The sequence below is a fragment of the Apium graveolens genome, chromosome 10, assembly GCF_009905375.1.
Source record: "Apium graveolens cultivar Ventura chromosome 10, ASM990537v1, whole genome shotgun sequence".
NCBI classification, from domain to species: Eukaryota; Viridiplantae; Streptophyta; class Magnoliopsida; order Apiales; family Apiaceae; genus Apium; species Apium graveolens.
This window is the reverse complement of record NC_133656.1, coordinates 198,366,011-198,385,957: the sequence shown is the minus strand read 5'-3', so window position 1 is coordinate 198,385,957 and position 19,947 is coordinate 198,366,011. Positions and strand designations below refer to the sequence as shown.

The 19,947-nt window shown below is 31.3% G+C and overlaps 2 protein-coding genes across 2 annotated transcripts; both read right to left on the bottom strand.

The window, feature by feature from the left end:
* Positions 1–8,010: 8,010 nt before the first annotated feature.
* Positions 8,011–8,574, bottom strand: LOC141691578 (uncharacterized). Its single transcript, XM_074496317.1, has one exon. The coding sequence runs from the start codon at positions 8,572–8,574 to the stop codon at positions 8,011–8,013; it is 564 nt and encodes a 187-aa protein (XP_074352418.1).
* A 2,550-nt stretch (positions 8,575–11,124) lies between these two features.
* Positions 11,125–11,826, bottom strand: LOC141691577 (uncharacterized). The gene has a single exon (XM_074496316.1). The coding sequence runs from the start codon at positions 11,824–11,826 to the stop codon at positions 11,125–11,127; it is 702 nt and encodes a 233-aa protein (XP_074352417.1).
* Positions 11,827–19,947: the final 8,121 nt, after the last annotated feature.

The following is a 19,947-nucleotide window of genomic DNA, read 5'->3' as shown; positions in this document are numbered from 1 at the left end:
GGGCAATGGAGCAAGGGTTACCGCCATATCTGTAGGATCATTTAGTTTACATATGCCTACGGGCAAGACTATTATTTTGAATAATTGTAATTACGTTCCCTCTATTGTGAGGAATATTGTTTCTATTCCTATGTTAGATTTGGATGGTTTTTCATTTATTATTAAGAATAATGAATGTTCTATTCTTAGAGATAATGTTCTTTATGGACGTGGTACTTTAAATAATGGTCTGTATGTATGTGACGTAGAGCATAATTTACTTCAGATTGAACAAACTAATAAAAGAAAAAGGGATGATGAAAATCTCACTTTCTTGTGGCACTGCAGACTTGGTCATATTAGTGAAAATAGACCGCGGACATTGCATAAGGAAGGGTTACTTGACCCCTTTGATTTTGAATCATATCCTACATGTGAGTCTTGTCTATTGGGTAAAATGACCAAATCTCCATTTAGTGGACATGGAGAGAGGGCTGCAGATTTGCTAGGATTGGTACACACAGATGTATGTGGACCAATGTCTACGCAAGCCATGGGTGGATTTTCATACTTCATTACTTTAATAGATGATCGATCTAGATTCGGATATGTGTATTTGATGAAACACAAGTCTGAAGCCTTTGAAAAGTTCAAAGAATATAAGCATGAAGTGGAGAAACAAACCTAACATAGTATTATAACTCTTCGATCAGATCGAGGTGGTGAATACTTGAATGGAGAGTTTCTTGATTATCTCAAAGAAAATGGTATAGTCTCCCAGTGGAGTTCTCCATATACTCCACAGTTGAATGGGGTATCTGAAAGGAGAATTCGAACTTTGTTAGACATGGTTCGGTCCATGATGAGCTATGCGAATCTTCCAATATTTCTATAGGGTTATGCGTTGGAAACCTCAGCATATTTACTGAATAAGGTGCCTTCCAAATCTGTCCCTCAAACTCCATATGAGATATGGAAAGAAAGGAAACCGAGTCTTAAACACGTTAAGATTTGGGGATGTCCAGCTTATGTCAAGAAAGTTAACCCAGATAAGCTGGAATCTCGATCCGTAAAATGTAATTTTGTGGGATATCCTAAAGAGACTTTAGGGTATTACTTTTACATCGATCATCGGGTGTTTGTCTCCAGACATGCTACTTTCTTGGAAAAGCAGTTTATCCTTGAAGGAAATAGTGGGAGCAAAATTGAACTTGATGAAGTTCAAGAAGCACAAACTACTACGGATCAAGTGGAAACACCTATTCAAACTGAACAACCTTCTGTGGAACAGCCCATTCATAGGTCAGGGAGAGTGTCTCGTCAACTTGAGAGGTATTATGGCCTTGTCATTGAGAATGACAATGAGTTGTCAATCATTGATAATGACGACCCTGTGACCTATAATGAGGCTATGAGCAGTGTTGACTCAGAGAAATGGCATAGTGCCATGAAATCCGAAATGGAATCTATGTATACCAACCAAGTATGGACTCTGGTTGAGGCGCCTGAAGGTGTTAAGCCTACTGGGTGCAAGTGGGTATACAAAAGAAAGATTGGAGCAGATGGCCAGGTGGAGACCTATAAGGCCAGACTCGTGGCAAAAGGATTCAAACAAAGGCAAGGGATTGACTTTGATGAAACTTTTTCGCCTGTAGCCCTGTTAAAATCAATTCGGATTTTGCTTGCGATTGTTGCTTACTACGACTATGAGATCTGACAAATGGACGTGAAAATGACCTTCCTCAATGGGAAACTTGAAGAGGAAGTGTATATGACACATCCAGAAGGTTTTCTTTCCAAGGGAAATGAACACCTAGTGTGTAAGCTGCTGTGAACCATATATGGTTTAAGGCAAGCTTCTCGTAGATGGAACATCCGTTTTGATGAGACAATCAAAGAATTTGGTTTTATCAAAAACATAGATGAACCATGTGTCTACAAGAAGGTTAGTGCGAGCGCGGTAACATTTCTTGTATTGTATGTGGAAGACATACTTCTTATAGGAAATGATATACCGATGCTGCAATCAGTCAAAGTATGGTTATCGAAGAACTTCACCATGAAGGACTTGGGAGAAGCATCCTATATTCTCGGTATGAAGATCTACAGAGATAGATCTAGAAGAATGATAGGTCTTACCCAGGGTACATACATCCAGAAAGTGCTTAGAAGGTTCAGCATGGAAAACTCCAAAAGAGGTCTCATACTGATGAGCCATGGAGTGTCCCTTTCCGGAAAGATGTCTCCTAAGACACCTGAGGAAAGAGAGCGTATGAGTAAGATTCCTTATGCTTCAGCAATAGGATCTATCATGTACGCGATGTTGTGTACTAGGCCTGATATTGCTTATTCAATTAGTGTGACGAGCAGATATCAGTCCAATCCAGGTGAAGACCACTGGAAAGCAGTGAAGAACATCCTTAAGTACTTGCGAAGGACTAAGGACATTTTTCTTATTTTTGGTGGTGAATCTGAGTTGACAATAGAGGGTTATACTGACTCTAGTTTTCAATCAGAAAGTGATGATAGCAAATCCATGTCAGGGTACGTGTTTACTCTGAATGGTGGTGCGATTAGTTGGAAGAGTTCCAAACAGTCTACAACGGCTGACTCCACAGCGGAAGCAAAATATATAGCTGCAAGTGAGGCTGCAAAAGAAGCTGTTTGGATGAGGAAATTTATTTCTGAGTTGGGAGTTATTCCTAGCATTGAAGAGCCTATTGTGTTGTATTGTGATAACAACGCAGCAATAGCACAAGCCAAGGAACCTAGGTCTCATAAAAATTCCAAACATGTCATGCAGCGCTTTCATCTGATTAGGGAGATTGTTGAAAGAGATGTCAACGTCGAGAGAGTTGACACACATAACAACATAACAGACCCTTTAACAAAGCCACTTTCTCAAAGTCACTTTGATCGTCATAAAGACAAGATGGGTATTAGATACCAGAGTGATTGGCTTTAGTACAAGTGGGAGATTGAAAGAGATGTGTCCTAAGTCCAATCATGTATGAGAATTTAGGAATAACTTTTATGTAATCTGTTGATTTCATTGATATTAATAAAAGACTTGTTTTGTTTTTATTGCGGGTTTTATCTATTTGAAGTGTTTAAATAAGATATACCACAATTTAGAGTAAAGTTTTTTATGGATTGTGATGAGATCATAATAATGAAACCTAAAAGATGATAACTCTAAACTTAAATAGTTCCTGGTCGTAGGATTACTAACTGGTAATTAATAATCCGCAAAGATCGGTACATACTATGCTTTCTTCATTACGAAGGCTGTCTGTTCTCATAGATATTTGTGCGGTGACAATATAGCTAGTATGTAGGTGCTTATTATAGAATAAGTTCACTGAACATGACTCACACAGCTGAACAACTGATGGAGTTCACTCACGTGTCAGCAGTTGTTCACATAGTGATAGTTGTACAAGTATCCTTAGACTCGAGGTCATCATAGTCATCTTGTGTACACTGAACTATGCTTTGGTTTAGTTCTTAGTCTTCAGGGACAATTATAAGGGCTCTACTGGGTATAGGAATTTGTACACGAAGATAGTGTATGATCAATAAAGGATCTACCCCTTCCAGTGAAGGAAGAGAATGTTCAATGCTGATCCACTTATGCTAGTTCAGGAATCTCTGGCCAGAGTGAATGAAATTAGAAAGAAGTTTCTAATTTACATTAATTAGAACTAAGCATAGTGAATGGGAAAGCATATGATTAAATAAGATAGGCTTGACACAAGTTCCATGCCTTGTATTTAATCGTGACATTGCAGGGTAGAAGGAATTGATTGTACGGTAACTATTTACTGAATGGGTTCTTGGTATTCTAAGCAGTGAATTCGTATTATCCGGATAGTCGCGATATGCTGAGAAGTATCCTTCACGATATTGAATAAATATTATTAATTTATTAATTAATCATATTTAATGAATTAGAGAATTTATATAAATAATGATAAAAAAGTTTTATTATTATTTATTTCTACTATCGGCTTAATATTGAACCTACAGGGTACACCATAAAAGAGAATGATTTAATGGTGGAGGAATTAATTAATAATGGCTGGTAATTATTTATTTGTGAAATAAATAATTAATTAGCAAATTTAATAATTGATTAAATGAGATTTAATTAATTATAAATTAATTAAGAAAAGTTCTTAATATTATTAATTAAGAATTTAATTTTAGAAATTAAATCAAGTGAGAGAATTATTTTTCTAAAGTGTTTAGAAAAGGGATTAATGATTAAAAGGTGTTTTAATTATTAGTTAATTGGTTAATAAGAATAATCAATTAAAGGGTTAATAATAATAATATTTTATGGAAAAATTTTCAGCTGAAAATTTTGCCTATAAATATACTATTATAAACCCTATTTATGCTTTAACCTAAAAAGTTAAGAAAACCCTAATTCTCCCACCCCTTCCTCCTCCATTATATTGATCTCTTGGTGGATACCAGTGAAGTGCTTCACACTTGAGGAGCAGCTGCTAGGGATCTCCGCTCATCGTTCTTGGATCACTTTTAAAGGTTAGAAATCGATCCCATATGATTTAATCACGATTTGTATGCCTTTATTTGGATTTTATATCAAGAAAATTGTTTTACCATGCTTCTGTGATGTATAAAATCTTACAAAAACTGCAAGAAATCACATATATATAACCATACATTAGCGTTTGAAAACAGCCTCAACAAATTACAACGGCTAGAATCCAATTCTACCGTGTAAGATCGTTGGGATGGTTTTCCAACGTTCATGTATACGTTAGATAGAAGAGAACGAAAGATGTCCAACGAACATAAAATATCTCTTCTATTTTGTAGAGTATAAAACGATTTAATCAGAAGAAAGAAGATAGAGTTTGAAAGAATAACAAACTCCTATTCTTTAGGAAATCAATTAGAATAAGTAAAAACGTTTTATAATTGAGCTCTCTATATATCATGCACGTATATTATATTAGAGAAGTCCTTACAACTAATATATATGAAAATCCTATAAAATCTCCATGAAATTCGACTTCCTTGTTGAATCTGAACTGTGCATCTTGGCTTGCTGTTATTCTGACATTGTTGATCATAGCTTGCTGGAATAGATCAGTGTCTAATGATAGCTTGCTGTCATGAAACATTCTTAAATAACAACATAATGGCTTGCTATGTTGTGATCATCAAAACTAAGGAGTTACAGAAATATAATAATAATCATAAAAAACTATTACAATTCATAATTAAAAAAATAAACTAATAAACTAAATTTGAAATTACTATCATAAAAAATGTAAAGTACTTTTTTTTCAAAATCATTACCAGAACCGAAAAATTATAAAATATTGTAACAAACCTGAAAAGATGAAAATCCCAAATAACTTTCCAATTTTTGATCAAACTCCACTATATAAATAAAAAAATTAATTACATAAACATATTATGTGAACTATAATTATATATTCTTAAATAATATAATATAATATTAAAAATATTATATTATATATAATGAAAACAATAATTTGATTTAAAATATTTGTAAATAGATTATTTTAATTTTTCTTATTAAATAAAGAACACATTTAAACTATACTTAGGTATAAGTAATACACGTGTTTTGTTTTGTTTTGTAAAAAGAGAAAATTATAGTTTGTCTTTGAAAACATTTAGAGCATATGAATCTTATAAAACTTAAAAAAGGGAAGAAATATAATAATAAAAAACTATTACAATTCAAAATTTAAATATAAATCTAATAAAATACATTATTATACTTAAATATATAATTTATTTATCCTATTATTGTATTACATAATAAGTAATTAATTAAAAAAATGAATTATAATTATATATACTTAAATGTTATAAATAATATTAAAAGTGTTATATATATAATGCAAGTAACAATTATCTTAATAAAAATAAATATAAGTAATAATCAACAAATTATTTGTTAATTGGGTTAAGGTAGTATCATTTTCTTAAAAAAATTGAAATAGGTATTTTCGATTAAAAATATTTTTGAATAGATAATTTTACGCATTTATATTGTATTTAATGATAAATATTATATGTTTTTTGCTTCTTTTGATAAAATAAAAAATTATTTTAAAAATTAGTGCACATGAATCCTATAAAAAATAAAAACTAGGAAGAAATATAATAAGAATAATAATAATAAAATTATTAAAATTCAAAATTGAAATACAAATCTTATAAAATATTTTTAAAATTACTATGAAAATTAGGTGTAAAATATTTTTTTCAAAATTATTACTAGAACCGAAAAATTATAAAATTTTATTATAGACGTGGTAAATACAAATCCCAAACAACTTTTCAATTCATGATTAAACTTCATAAGATTAGGAAAAGAAAATATATAAATAAAAGAAAATGATTACATAACCATATTATGTGATATGATTAAAATATTCTCTTTACAAATTTATAATGTGAAAAAAATCAAATAATGAAAGAAATAAACAAAACTATAATGCATATGTTATGTTTTACGTTATTAATGTCAAATATAAAAATACAATAATATGATCATCATGTAAATAAAGTTATTTGAATAATAAAAATAATAGTATTTTTGATAAAAAAAAACATTGATATTAAAAAGTAAATAACCCAACTCATTTTGTAAAAAAAAATTCTTATATAAAAAATGGTTATAGTTTGATCATCTTGACTATAATAATATAATATTGTAACTAGAATTTAGTGATCATGACTAATATTATAATTGATAATTAATCATTAAAATATAATATCATTATCGAGGGTCACACATCACCCCTGTGTAATCATTAACATGTAACTAAAGTTATTAGAATAAAAAAATAATAGTAATTTTGGTAAAAGATATTTATATCAAAAAGTAAATAAGCCAACTAATTTTGTCAAAAAACAATTTTTATGTAAAAAAATTATTTATAAATTTTAATGTGCATGGGACAAGTGTAAAATTAATTTTTTATATTATTAAATAATGAAAATATTTACTTTATATTTGGTTATGAATATTAAAAATTCTATAAATATAAAATTTTGAAAAGAAATATAATAATTATAAAAAATTAATACAACTTAAAATAAAATACAATTTTAATAAAATGAAAAATAATACCATTACAAAGTATGTTTTTTAAATGTTATTACAAAAACCGAGGATCTAAAAAATATTTTTAAAAACACACTTGAAAAAGTAATGTACAAACTACAACCAACATTTCAATTAAGTGACCAAACTCTTTTAATTACGTGTCACAATTAAATATAAAAATGTAATAACAACTAAATGAATAAGTTTGAAAAATATTTTTTTTGAAAAAGAAATCATTTAAAAAAAAATATGAACAAATATATATTACGTGTTATTAGAATGTTAAAATATTTAAGAATAAAATAAAAGAATAATTATGCATAATTGTGAAATACAGTTATACATATAACACTTTAAAAGCCGTAATTTTTATAAAAAATTATTAATATATTATACAAAGGTTGTCTTGATAAAATATAAAAATATAATAATAAGTAAATATACAACTACAAAATATTTAAGGAATATAAAAATTTAAGGAATAAAATTTTATATTAAAATTTAGTAAAATAAAAAATAATTATTGATTTTATTTTTTTTTAAAATATTTGGAATCATCCCGTGCATTGCACGGGTAAAAAGCTAGTATATATTGTGTATATAGATAGGTTTTTAGTCAAATAAAAACTTTTTTTTTGAAATCAAAAGGAGAAATTGTATTAATTCAATTCATGCGAAAGTACACTAGATAGAAAATGAGGAACTGAAGTCCACTCAACACAATCAGACACAGAACTAGCCTCTCTAGCAATAGTGTGAGCCGCTATGTTCGCTGATCGTCTAACAAAACGAATACTATAGGACCTTAAGTCCTTAATAATAGATGAGCACTCCTCAATGATATCACCAAAGTACGAGTTAACCTTACTTTTAAGCTTCTTGGCGTTAACTACTAATTGTGAATCGAGCTAAAACACAATGTTAGTAGCTCTCCTCTCCTTTACCCAGGATAAAGCTTCTCGAAAGGCCATGGCCTCTGCAACTTTCGGCTCAAAAGCACCCATCCAAACACCGCCAATAGCAGCTATGAACGACCTATGTTCATCTCGAAGTAAACAACCAAAAGAGCTCAGACTGTTGTCCTTAAAAATGGCAGCGTCAATATTACAAGACAACCATCCTGCATGAGGCCTTCTCCATCTTGAAATACCAGCCGGTTTAATACATGAAACATTAGACTTAACCTTTTGAGCTTTCTGCCATTGTTCCAACAGATCACAGGCCACTTGGATAATCCTTCCTGGGGACTGAAACAAACCTTTCCAAACAACTCCATTTCGGTGAGACCACAAGTTCCAAGCCACCATACAGAATTTCTCAATCTCCTTGATACTCCTGGTGTCAAAAATTGACGCGAGTAACTGCAGAATGTTACCACTTCCATCAACATGAAAATGTATACTAAGCTCTTCCCAGCATCTGGTAGCTACAGGACAATACCACACCACATGTTGTATAGTTTCCTCCGCCATCCTACACACCGGGCACAAAGGATTAACCATTACCTTTCGCCTTTGTAAGTTCACCAGAGTTGGCACGCAATTATGCCATAAACGCCAAATAAAATTTTTAACCTTAGGAGGTATCAACAGAAGCCACAATCATTGCCGATTAAAGTTCTCCTGGTTAGGGACCGGCACTTGGAACTCCCTCATTAATCGACGATATCCTGTTTTGACTGTGTACAAACCTTTTTCATCATCAATCCACATCCAGCTGTCATCGTTTGATCCTGAACCACGAGGAATTCTCAATATTCATTGTATATCCCTCTCAGCAAAAATGTCTTGTAACACGTCCATATCCCACCTGTTGTTCTCCGGACATAAAAGGCTACTAACCGTGATATTTTGCAACTCAGAATGAGCAGGAGCCAATAATAATGGGTCTTCATCATCAGGAAGCCAAGGATCCGTCCAAACCTTTATAGATTCTCCAGAGCCCACCTTATACCTGCTACCGGAAACAACCAAATCACGAGCCTCTAAGATACTTCGCCACACATAACTCGAGTTATGACCTCGAGTAGCCTCCTGAATGGAAACCGTGGGGTAGTACCTAGCTTTTAAAAGTCTAGTAATCAAAGACTGAGGCTTTGTCATTAATCTCCAAAATTGTTTCCCCAACATTGCAACATTGAATTGTCTTATCTTTCTAAAACCCATACCTCCAAATTTCTTTGGAGCACACAAACGATCCCAGCACATCCATCGAATACCCTTATTCTCCACATTAGACAGCCACCAAAATTTGTTCATTAGGACTTCTATTTCATCACACAGTTTTATAGGCAACATAAAAACACTCATAACGTACGATGGGATAGATTGAATCACTGCTTTAATTAAAACCTCTTTGCCAGCTCGAGACAGAAGCTTCCCCTTCCAGCTTTGCATTCTCTCCCAAACTTTGTCCTTGACATAGCGGAAGATTTCATTTTTGTTTCTCCCTAAAAAACTTGGCAGACCGAGATAAACAAAATTCTCCATACTTGGTTGAACCTGAAGAATCTGACTTACTGCATTAATTTCCATCAACCCCGTGTTCTTACTAAAATGGATGCTAGACTTTTGAAAATTCACCTTCTGTCCAGTAGCTTCCTCATAGACACGTAAACACTCCTTCATTGATTGTGCCTCTTCTGTGTTGGCTCTAAAAAATAAGTAGCAATCATCAGCAAAGAATAAATGTGATATTACCGGGGCTCTTTGAGCTATTTTACAACCATGGAGAGATCCTGCGATTAGCTTACTCCTTATAATAGCTGATAAACCTTCTGCATACAGCAAGAAAAGGTAAGGAGAAATCGGATCTCCTTGTCGTAAACCACGACCTGGAATGATAGGACCTATCTCCCTTCCCGCTACCAGAAAATTATATTTCACCGTCTCCATAAACAACGCAATCCAGTCAATCCATTTTCTTGAAAAACCCAACTTTTGCATCATCTGAATCAAGAACTCCCATTCAACCCTATCGTAGGCCTTACTCATGTCTACTTTAAGGGCAGCATAACCTACTTTCCCTTGTGTTTTCCTCCTCATCCACTGATTAACTTCAAAAGCAGCTATCACATTGTCCGTAATAAATCCTCCCAGAATAAAAGCACTCTGCTCCTCTGAGATGATTCTGGGCAACACGTGTTTTAATCTATTTGCTAACATCTTAGTTATGATTTTAACCAAAACATTGCAAAGAGAGATAGGTCTCAAATCGGTGACAGATTCAGGATTTGTTTTTTTGGGAATAAGGACCACCAGTGTATCATTTAGGTTGCAAGGCAAAGACCTGGTTGTTAAAATACGCTGACATTTCATAGCAACATCAGACCCAATGGTATCCCAGAAATGCTGGTAAAATGCTGGATTTAGACCATCAGGGCCAGGACTTTTGTCCAGGTGCATTGCAAACACTGCATCCCTCACCTCATCACTCGAGAATTCTTTCGTTAACACATCATTTTGCTCCTGATTTATACGTGTTTCCACACTACTTTGAACATCCCCCAGATTGCATCCTTGTGACTGAAAGAGACCCTCAAAATAGCTACCCACCAACTCTTCCAAACCTCCATTCCTCTCCTGCAAAGTCCCAGAATTATCCTTAAGCCTCGTAACCAAGTTTTTCTTCCTCCTGGCTGCTGCATAAGTATGAAAATACTTTGAGTTGCAATCTGCTGTTTTCAGCCAGTGTTGTTTAGCACGTTGTTTCCAGAAATCCTCCTGCTGAGCTAATAATTTAGAGTACTCCTTGAGTGAATCGTCATAGCATTGTATGGATAATGCATCCCTCTTACCCTTATACTGAATCATTCGCCCCCTACTCTGCTCTATTCGTTCCTTGAAATTAGTTCCCAGCTTTTCACCCCACATTTTAAGTTCTGATCTCGTGCACTGACCCAGCTTTGTATAGAAATCAGAGTCGCTATTTTGCCTCCAAACCTTGTTCACGATCACGTTACAGCCCTCTTCTCGCAACCAGGAGTTCTCAAAACGGAACCGAAAACCCCTTGGGATTGGTCTTCACACACTAATCTGAAGATGGATAGCTGAATGATCGGACGTATGAGCTATCAGATTTGTTAGAGATGCTGCAACAAACATATTCCTCCATTCCTGCGTGGCATACGCCCTATCCAGCCGTTCCTCAACCCATCTCTCAGTCCCCTTGCTTCTTTCCCAAGTGAACGGATAGCCCTCCATAGGTAGATCTATCAAACCACTATCACCTAAAGCATCTCGAAACCCATTAATAAGCCAGTTAGGATGAACATGTTGCCCTTTCTTTTTAGTGGCCCTAAGTATATCATTAAAATCGCCTATCACCACCCATGGTAACGTTGATAGATTTGATAAATGCCTTAAAAATTCCCATGAGTCTCGTCTCCGGTTTCTTTCTGGATAGCCATAAAAACAAGTCATTCTCCACCTATCAACCCCCTCCATAGTAATCTCAATATCAATATGATTATGAGAGAATGTTTTGATTTGCACCTCATTGTTACGTTTCCAAAATAGAGCTAGACCTCCCCCATGTCCAGGTCCTGCCACCGTAAACAACCCTTCATACTTCATTTTAACCATAATCGCTTCAATTCTGTCATGATCAATCATAGTTTCCATTAAAAATACTAACATAGGCTTACGTAATTGGACCAAGTCCAACAAAACTTGAACTGTGTTGGGGTTGCCCAAGCCCCTACAGTTCCAAGCTAATGCACTCATTGTGGCGGGCGGGCCTGTACCACAGGTCCCGCCAATGCCAAGTTTTTTTGGTTCTGTTCAAGCCCATCAATCATGTTAACATCTCTTTCATCAGTCTCTTTGGTACAGCCCATAACTAAAATATCGTTCAGCCCATTATCATGTGTACGCGGCCTCTTTTGTGTTATAACAGCTATCTCTTCATTTTGAAATTGTTTGTTGTAACCCCTTATCCCGCCCCCAACAATCACTCCCTCTTCTCAGCCCTATCTTCCTACTGGTTCCTACAATTCTGGGATCTAGTTACCAAAAGTGCCGCATTATCTATTTGCCCATAGCTGTCAACAACATCATCACCTCCCGTATTTCCCGTCATTAATTTCCCTCCATCTGCAATCCTCAGCCATTGATTCTTACCTGTAGCAGCTTGGGTTCGCATTGATGCCCTAAAAGAGGCATCATACTTTCTAGTACCATCATTACCTACGTTGTCAAATAAAGCTTCACAAAACTTCTCAGAATGTCCAATGATTCCACAATAAAAACAAAAAGTAGGAAGACGTTCATATTTAAATGTGATCCATGACCACTCTCCTCCAGATTTCTTTACACGCATCTGACTCTTGAAAGGCTTATTAACATTTATAGCCACCTTGATTCGCTGGAAAGGCTTCCATATGCTTTGAAAGTTTTTTGGATCAGACATTATGAATTTACCAGCATAATTGCCAATAGATTTTAATACTATCTCCGAGTAGAAGCCCACTGGAAGAATATACACCTGCATCCACATGTACAACTCATCCATTTTTACCTCAGAGAGCTGCTCACCCTTCTCCAACCTTCGTACCAATAGTGCCTGGTTATTAAACGTCCAAGGACCGTCGTCTAAAACTCTCTGCATATCAAGTTCATGAAAAAACTTAAAGAGAAACAAACCAGAAATGTTTGTTTCCTCTATAAACACACCTTTCACCGGTCTCCAGATGGCCGATAGAGTATCCTGCATCGCCATGAAATTGATCTTTCTAGTCGTTAGGAAGCTTCCCACCAAACAGAAACCCAGATCAAAAGATTGTGCCTCCTCAGCATTCTCTTCTAGGACTAGACCTTCCTCATCTTCCTCATTAATTGTTAATCTTGCACACCCCTCCTCAATGCTCTGCTTCGATGAACTAGCCATTCGACTTTAAATGAAAGAACACCACAAAAAGTAGCAAAGATTGTAACGAAAATGAAAATGTGGCCGTAAGAATGAGAACAAATATGAGAAAGCACGTCAAACAGACGAGACAGAAATCAACTCGTCATTAATTAAAACGAGAATCATGAGAATTGCTAATTTTTATGGTTAAAATTGGTAAGTTTATAAAAAATTTATTTTTAATTTGCACAAAATCACTAATTTTTTAAATTCGAAATTTTAACTTTTCAAAAAAATACCAATTTCAATCACAATAATCACTAGTTCTCACGGTCTTCATTTCAACTACAATAATCACGGTCATACTCAGCTCGAACTCGAGTTCGACCAAGCCTTAAATTTCACTTTTGAATCTCGGCTCGTAAAATAATTTGATAGACTCGAGTTCGGCTTAAAAACTAGAATTGATTTCTCCAAATATTGAGAAAAACTCAAAATATGAGCAGTTCAACTCGAGTTCGATTCGATTAAATATTTAAAATATAAACAAAATATTTAAAATTTTAAATAAAAAATATTATATTATTAAACTTCAAAATAAAAAATGCTCGATAATGCTCGCGAACCCTACAGTCGAGTAATTTGAAGTTTGAGCTCGGTTTGGTAAAGAAATTTGAATAGTTCAGGAATCGGTCCAAATTCGAATATTTAACTAGCCGAACTCGAGTAACTCACAAACAGTTTGACTCATTTACAATCCCAGTTTTAATCATTTCACGATATATTTTACAACTATATTAATATTTCAAATTTCTTTTTCAAAGTAACAATAACAAAGAGACAAAAGATTTCGTTTCGGTTGAGTTTTCGTGAAATCGGAAATCAGACTTAATCTAGTTAATTACGATTTATGATTAATAGAAAATCGGATATTAATGGGATTAACCAGAGTAAAAATTGGATGTATCTTAAAATTAAAATATTTTTTAATATATAATTGTGATTTTATTATTTATTTATTAACAAATATATGTTTTATTATATCATAAATTATGTAGTTATTTAGATTTAAATTACTATAATATTTTAATTTTAATAAATTATTGTATTTACTCTAACGAAAAAAAACTTAACCTATATAGTTGAATAAGAGAATTTGAAAATTGTAATCGTTTCCTTAAATTTCTCTATGGGCTAATATTTTTTTTGGGTGTTATCATTTTGGCTCAATTGAAGTGATGAAACATATATCTCATTTCTCTTAATTTTTCAGTATAAAAATATAATAGTATATTTTTGTCTATTTGTCACAATTTAAATATTTTAATAACTCGATATTTAAAATGATTAGAAAAATATAATCACAAAATAACACTATAATATCAGTTCTTATAGTGCACACAAGTGCCAACTAGTATTAAAAGGGTCAGGGGTTTAGTCGGGTGAGATAGTCGATTAAAAGTTTGAGTTCAAAATTGAACTTGAATAAAATTTTAATATAAAACTCGGTTTGTAAAAAAATTTAAAGGCTCAATTTTGGTCTGAAAACTCAGACCTATTTTATTTAATATTGATAAAAATTCAAAATTTTATCAAATCGAACAAATTTGATTCAGTTAAATGTATAAAATCCTAAATACTTGTGTAAAAATTTATAATAAAAATAACAAAAACTCGATATGACTTGCGAACTTTACAAGCCTGAGTAATATGAAATTCGAACTTGATTCGTAAAAAATTCTACTAATAATTTTGGAATTATAGGAACTCAGAAGATATTGACACATTTACCCCTGGCCCTTTTACCACCTGGCACCTGCATTGCTCACCTCATGGCTCATATAAACTCAGTATCCATGAAAAGTCGAACCCGACCCGACCACATATTAATCTGAAACCTTGTTAAAATTTGGCTCTTTGCAACTTAGGTTCTTCAACTTTCGTCTCCAAGAAAAAATGGTATGTGAAAGTATAAACATGTATAAATTATTATTATTACTGCACTTGCTTAATTACTGCTATATGACCAGTGATCTTGCAACTTCTTCTTTCTCAACTGCTCAAGCCCACTCCATGGTACATATTAATTCTCCACTTAATTTCCTTGTTTATCTTTATCCACTAATTGTTACCTTTTCCATTTCATCATTTAATTTCATTTATTTGTTTATAACTAGCGATTTTTGCTCGCGGTACGCACACTGTAATATATAAGTGATGATGTCAAAGATCACTGGAGATAACAATATCATTAGTGTCTCTGATCAAAGTATGAAGTAAGCTAGATGGATATCTGATCTAACGAGGAGATTAATGAACTGTTATTTTTGGTATCAGTTAAACTTGGTGTCAACCCTAAGTAAGTTGTATTGTTATCTTAATTTGTATTTTGTACTTGTAACACTTAAAGTCTGTAAAAATGCAAAGGAGCAGACTGGAGTTTTTTTCTTGAAACAATATCAAGCCTAAGGATTCTATCTGGAAGAAGATCAAGAAGATCATGTCTCAGAAGAATTTTGAAGAAATTTGGAGTTGAATAAATCTGTTTGGAGAAAAATATTCTAAGTCAAGATCTATACAATTCACAGATTTAATGTTATAGATAAGTCATTCGAGAACTCCAGAATGGCTTATCGAGAAGTCAGGAAAGCTACTAGAGAACTCGGGAAGATATCGACAAGCAAAATTGAAGAACTGAAGATTGGAGATATCGACAAGTCATTCCTTCATTAGAGAACTTAGAGTTATCGACAAGTCTACATTCAGTAGAGAACTCTGAGTTATCGATAAGTCAAGTTCCACTAGAAAACTCAGAGATATCGATAAGTCAAAATTCACTAGAGAACTCGAAGATATCGACAAGGTAAATTTTGACTTGAGAACTCTAAGATATCGACAAGTCAAGAAGCCACTAGAGAACTAAGACTTATCGATAAGTCAAAGTGCAGATTTGAAGAATAGAGATCTCGACAAGCTGAAGACCTTTACAAGCCAAACTAAATATGGATTACTAGAGATCTCGATAAGCCTATATACTTATCGAGATGTCAAGTGTTCTATATACCTAAACTGGAGATCTCGATGTACAATCTCAAATGCAGATCAGTTCAATATCTAAGATAAACAATCAACAAACAATTCAACAACTGGATTGACAAGTCTACAAAAAGCAGTTTAAAAAGTGTGCAAGATCAATGGTAAAGATTAACTGACAGAGGAAGATTAAAGTGAACACAGGATGCTAAAGATATGCTAAGCCCGAAATGAAAGATCCACTTTTCTATAAATAGAAATGACAAGTGACGGTTTAGAAAAGCTAATAGCATGTTTTATTATCCACTGTGTAAACCAGCAGTTAACTGAGTTATAAAGTTAACACTGGTCCTTAGTCAGTTGTAACAATTCAGATAAGATTTCTTGTAACACTCTCAAGAAGTATCTAAGTTCTTTATCAACAAAGAGGCTAGGAATTTTGTAGCAAAACAGTCTTAATTTTAATATAAAATTAAGTGAGTTTTGAAGATTTATGTTCTTTATTTTTCTGCAAATTTAAATTCTGCATGAACACACTCCCCCTCTGTGTGTTACTCATTTCCTAACACACACTCAATAAACTTTAATTTTTTTTAAATAGTTTAAAGTGAATAATTTTTACTTAAATATTTTGTTAGTAATATATATATAATTAATTCAACCGAGGTGTTAATATCTTTTTTTCATTTCATCTTTGAGAGTTTATTTTTTCAGTAGATAAATATTGTTTAAGCAATTTTTTTAGGTTATAAATGTTGTTTACGCGATTGTTTCGGTTGATCGCGATTTTAACACATTAAACATATAAACTCGAAATTAATTTTTGTTAATTACTCCTCTAATAGCATTATATATATATAATTGATATAAAATTTAGTTCAATAATACTCGGCGTCGCCTTACGGCGACACCTTGAACTTTAGACTTTGAAAAAATAAAAAATGTAAATACTCACATAAGTTATTTTAAATATGTTAATTGACAACCACTATATTATATTTGATGTATAAAATTTGCAAAAGTAAACATTAGTGCATTAAAATTATTTTGCTAATAGAATTTTTTTTAATTAAAAATTTATTTTAATATTACAGATAGTCATCTTACATCGATACCTCCTCATTTAAACATTATAAGATTAATTTTTTGAAAAACAAATATAAAATTAAAATATTTCTTTTTTCGATACAGTTTGCTCTAAAAAAATTAAAATTACAGAATATTACTTTAATTGTCAAAATATTTGAGTTATGGCGTACTATTGAAAATATCTCTTATTTATTTGAGAATATAACCTGTCACTAATAATTGTCAAAATAAAAAAAGTTTCATAACTTAGGATTCATGTTAGTGATATTAGGTATTTTAAAACTTAAATACCAAAATAATTAGAATTATAAATATATATTTTTAACGCAAAAGATTGTGAAATTTTTAGAAATTATGAGCGAGCTTTTTATAAAATCCAAAAAAGTATAATTTTTCATTTAACATTTTTATTTAAAAAAAAATAGATTCAAAAGGTGATCACATAATGAAAGTATAAAAAGCCTACTACAATCATCTATACTAAATATTAGAATACAATAGCGTATTTGCTTGTTGAATACATAAAAGTCAATCGGACAAAAAAAAATTATACATTCAATTATATATATTAAAATTTATTTTAACTCAAGCTGAATCAAATAGTGGCATTGAAATATAATTTTTCTATATAAAATATATAATCTTTTTGTTCAAATAATTGGAAAATAGGTGAATGTAATTGATGTGCATAAATTTTATTTTAGAACTATAAAGATTTGAATATTTTAAAAATTGTTAAATTGAAAAATGTAATGACATAATATAAGGAATTTGAAACATTATAAAATTAGAAGATTCAATTACAAACTTCTCCGAGTCGCCCCAGGGTGATGCCTCATATTTTAAATATTGTTAAATTAAAAAATGTAATTATATAATATATTATTAAACCGTTAGTTACATTTATAGCTAAAATTTCTTCATGAATTTTTTTTACAGTACCACAGTTTCAAATTTTCAAATTGGTAAATATATAAAAAAATGAAAATTATATAGTTATTTTCGAACTTTGCATGTTACTAAATAAAATCTAAATTTGTATATTAGTAAAGAAAATATAAAAGATGATAAGTAAATATAAAATAAAAAATTTATACTTTAATATGATTGAAAATACAACTCTTCTAGGGTAGTTTTATTATCCATATGCAATACACTAATCAATAATGATAATTCATAAAATTCATTTATGTAACAATCTCTACTCCCTTAATAAATTTTGGAGCTCATTAATTTATTCACGTTAGAGATTTCAATATCAAAATATAATAGATCTCAAGATCTTTCATCACACTATATAAGTTTATTTTGTCCACATTTTTTCATATGACAATACTATATATGTAAGAATTCTATAATATATACATATTCACTAACACTATTCACATCCATATATTTAATCTTGTAGTGGAGTCTCCATCCCCATCCTCAAAAACTTACTATAAATAGTAATTCCCTAAAAAAATTCTAAAATTTTATTTACCTTTCAAAAATTTCTTACATCTCGATCCCATCTTTATCTCTATACTTATTTTATTACTCTTTCTCTCACTTTTTTTTACAACTTCAACCACTAACTAATATTTTAATATATCTCACTCCTTCCTAACATAATAAAAGTGTATAATATATAGGATGGGGAATTATTCTGGGATTCAATTAGTTGTCCCTAAAATTTATTTTGAAATAGAGAACCGGATATAAACATATATTTATATTAAATTTAAAAATTCTCTTAAAATATAGTGATAAGGGATACATGGGGAATGAGATAAAAATGCTCTCAATTCTTGTTTCTTAGTCTTCCCTAATTTCAAATTTCAACCTTTCTTCTTAACATGTATCTTTATAACCATTTTAATCTTAGATTTCACATTTCCCATCATATATCCCTTCATACAACCACCACATATTTAAGATTATAGCAAATTGTCTCTTATTATTACTTTTTTCTGCCTACAATGAAATATATAAACTTTATAATTTTAGAAATAACTCAGATATTGCATATTATTTTAAGCATTGTTAAATTAAAATCCAAAATATTGTACCTAAATAAAGAAAAATGGTAAAAAAATAGGCTTAAAAAATTATTGGTGTCGTTTTAAGTAATATTTACTACTACTGTCGCTTTAAGGTGATGCCAAGTTTTTAAACTCAAAATTTAAGTTATTGCTAAACACAGTTACTGTAGTTCAATGTATAAATATGCATAAATTGCCTAAAAATATGCTCCAAACTATTCCGAAGAAATTCATAACATTTTCTACATTTTATTTGAGGTAAAAATAAATTTTAGTATTCTCTAAATTTGAAGGGAGATAAGTGTAAAATATTCAATTTTCTTAAACTATTATCGGACTTACTGTGATTTTTATAATAACAAATTACATGACTTTACATAACATATGTAAGTTTAATTTTCAACACATTTAGTTTAGAATTGATAAAAATATAAAGATAAAATAAATTAATGTTAATTATATGTATGTAATAAACAAATTTTAAAAATAAAATAAATGGGATTATTTGGAAAAAAAATCATAATATTCAAAATCAAATAATGTGATAATCGAGAATTTTGAATTTTAATTATTCAGTTAATCTCGTGTAACTTCTATTATCCTTCTATGCCTTGCATATATTAAAGTTTAAAAATGATATGATAGGATATATATTTAGCATTATAGTAAAAGTATATTTAGTATATGTTAATATTTAATATATTTTTTTACTTTAGTAAATTAAATTTATTATAAATATTATTAAATATTTACATTTACGTGTAAAAGACAAACATATACACTAAAATTATTAACTTTTAAGTCTCCAAGTATCAGTATAATAAGTTAACACACTAATTTATAAATTAAGTG

Coding starts and splice junctions, on each gene's coding strand:
- LOC141691578 (XM_074496317.1), bottom strand. CDS start 8,574: ATGGCGGAGGAAACTATACAACATGTGGTGTGGTATTGTCCTGTAGCT.
- LOC141691577 (XM_074496316.1), bottom strand. CDS start 11,826: ATGAGTGCATTAGCTTGGAACTGTAGGGGCTTGGGCAACCCCAACACA.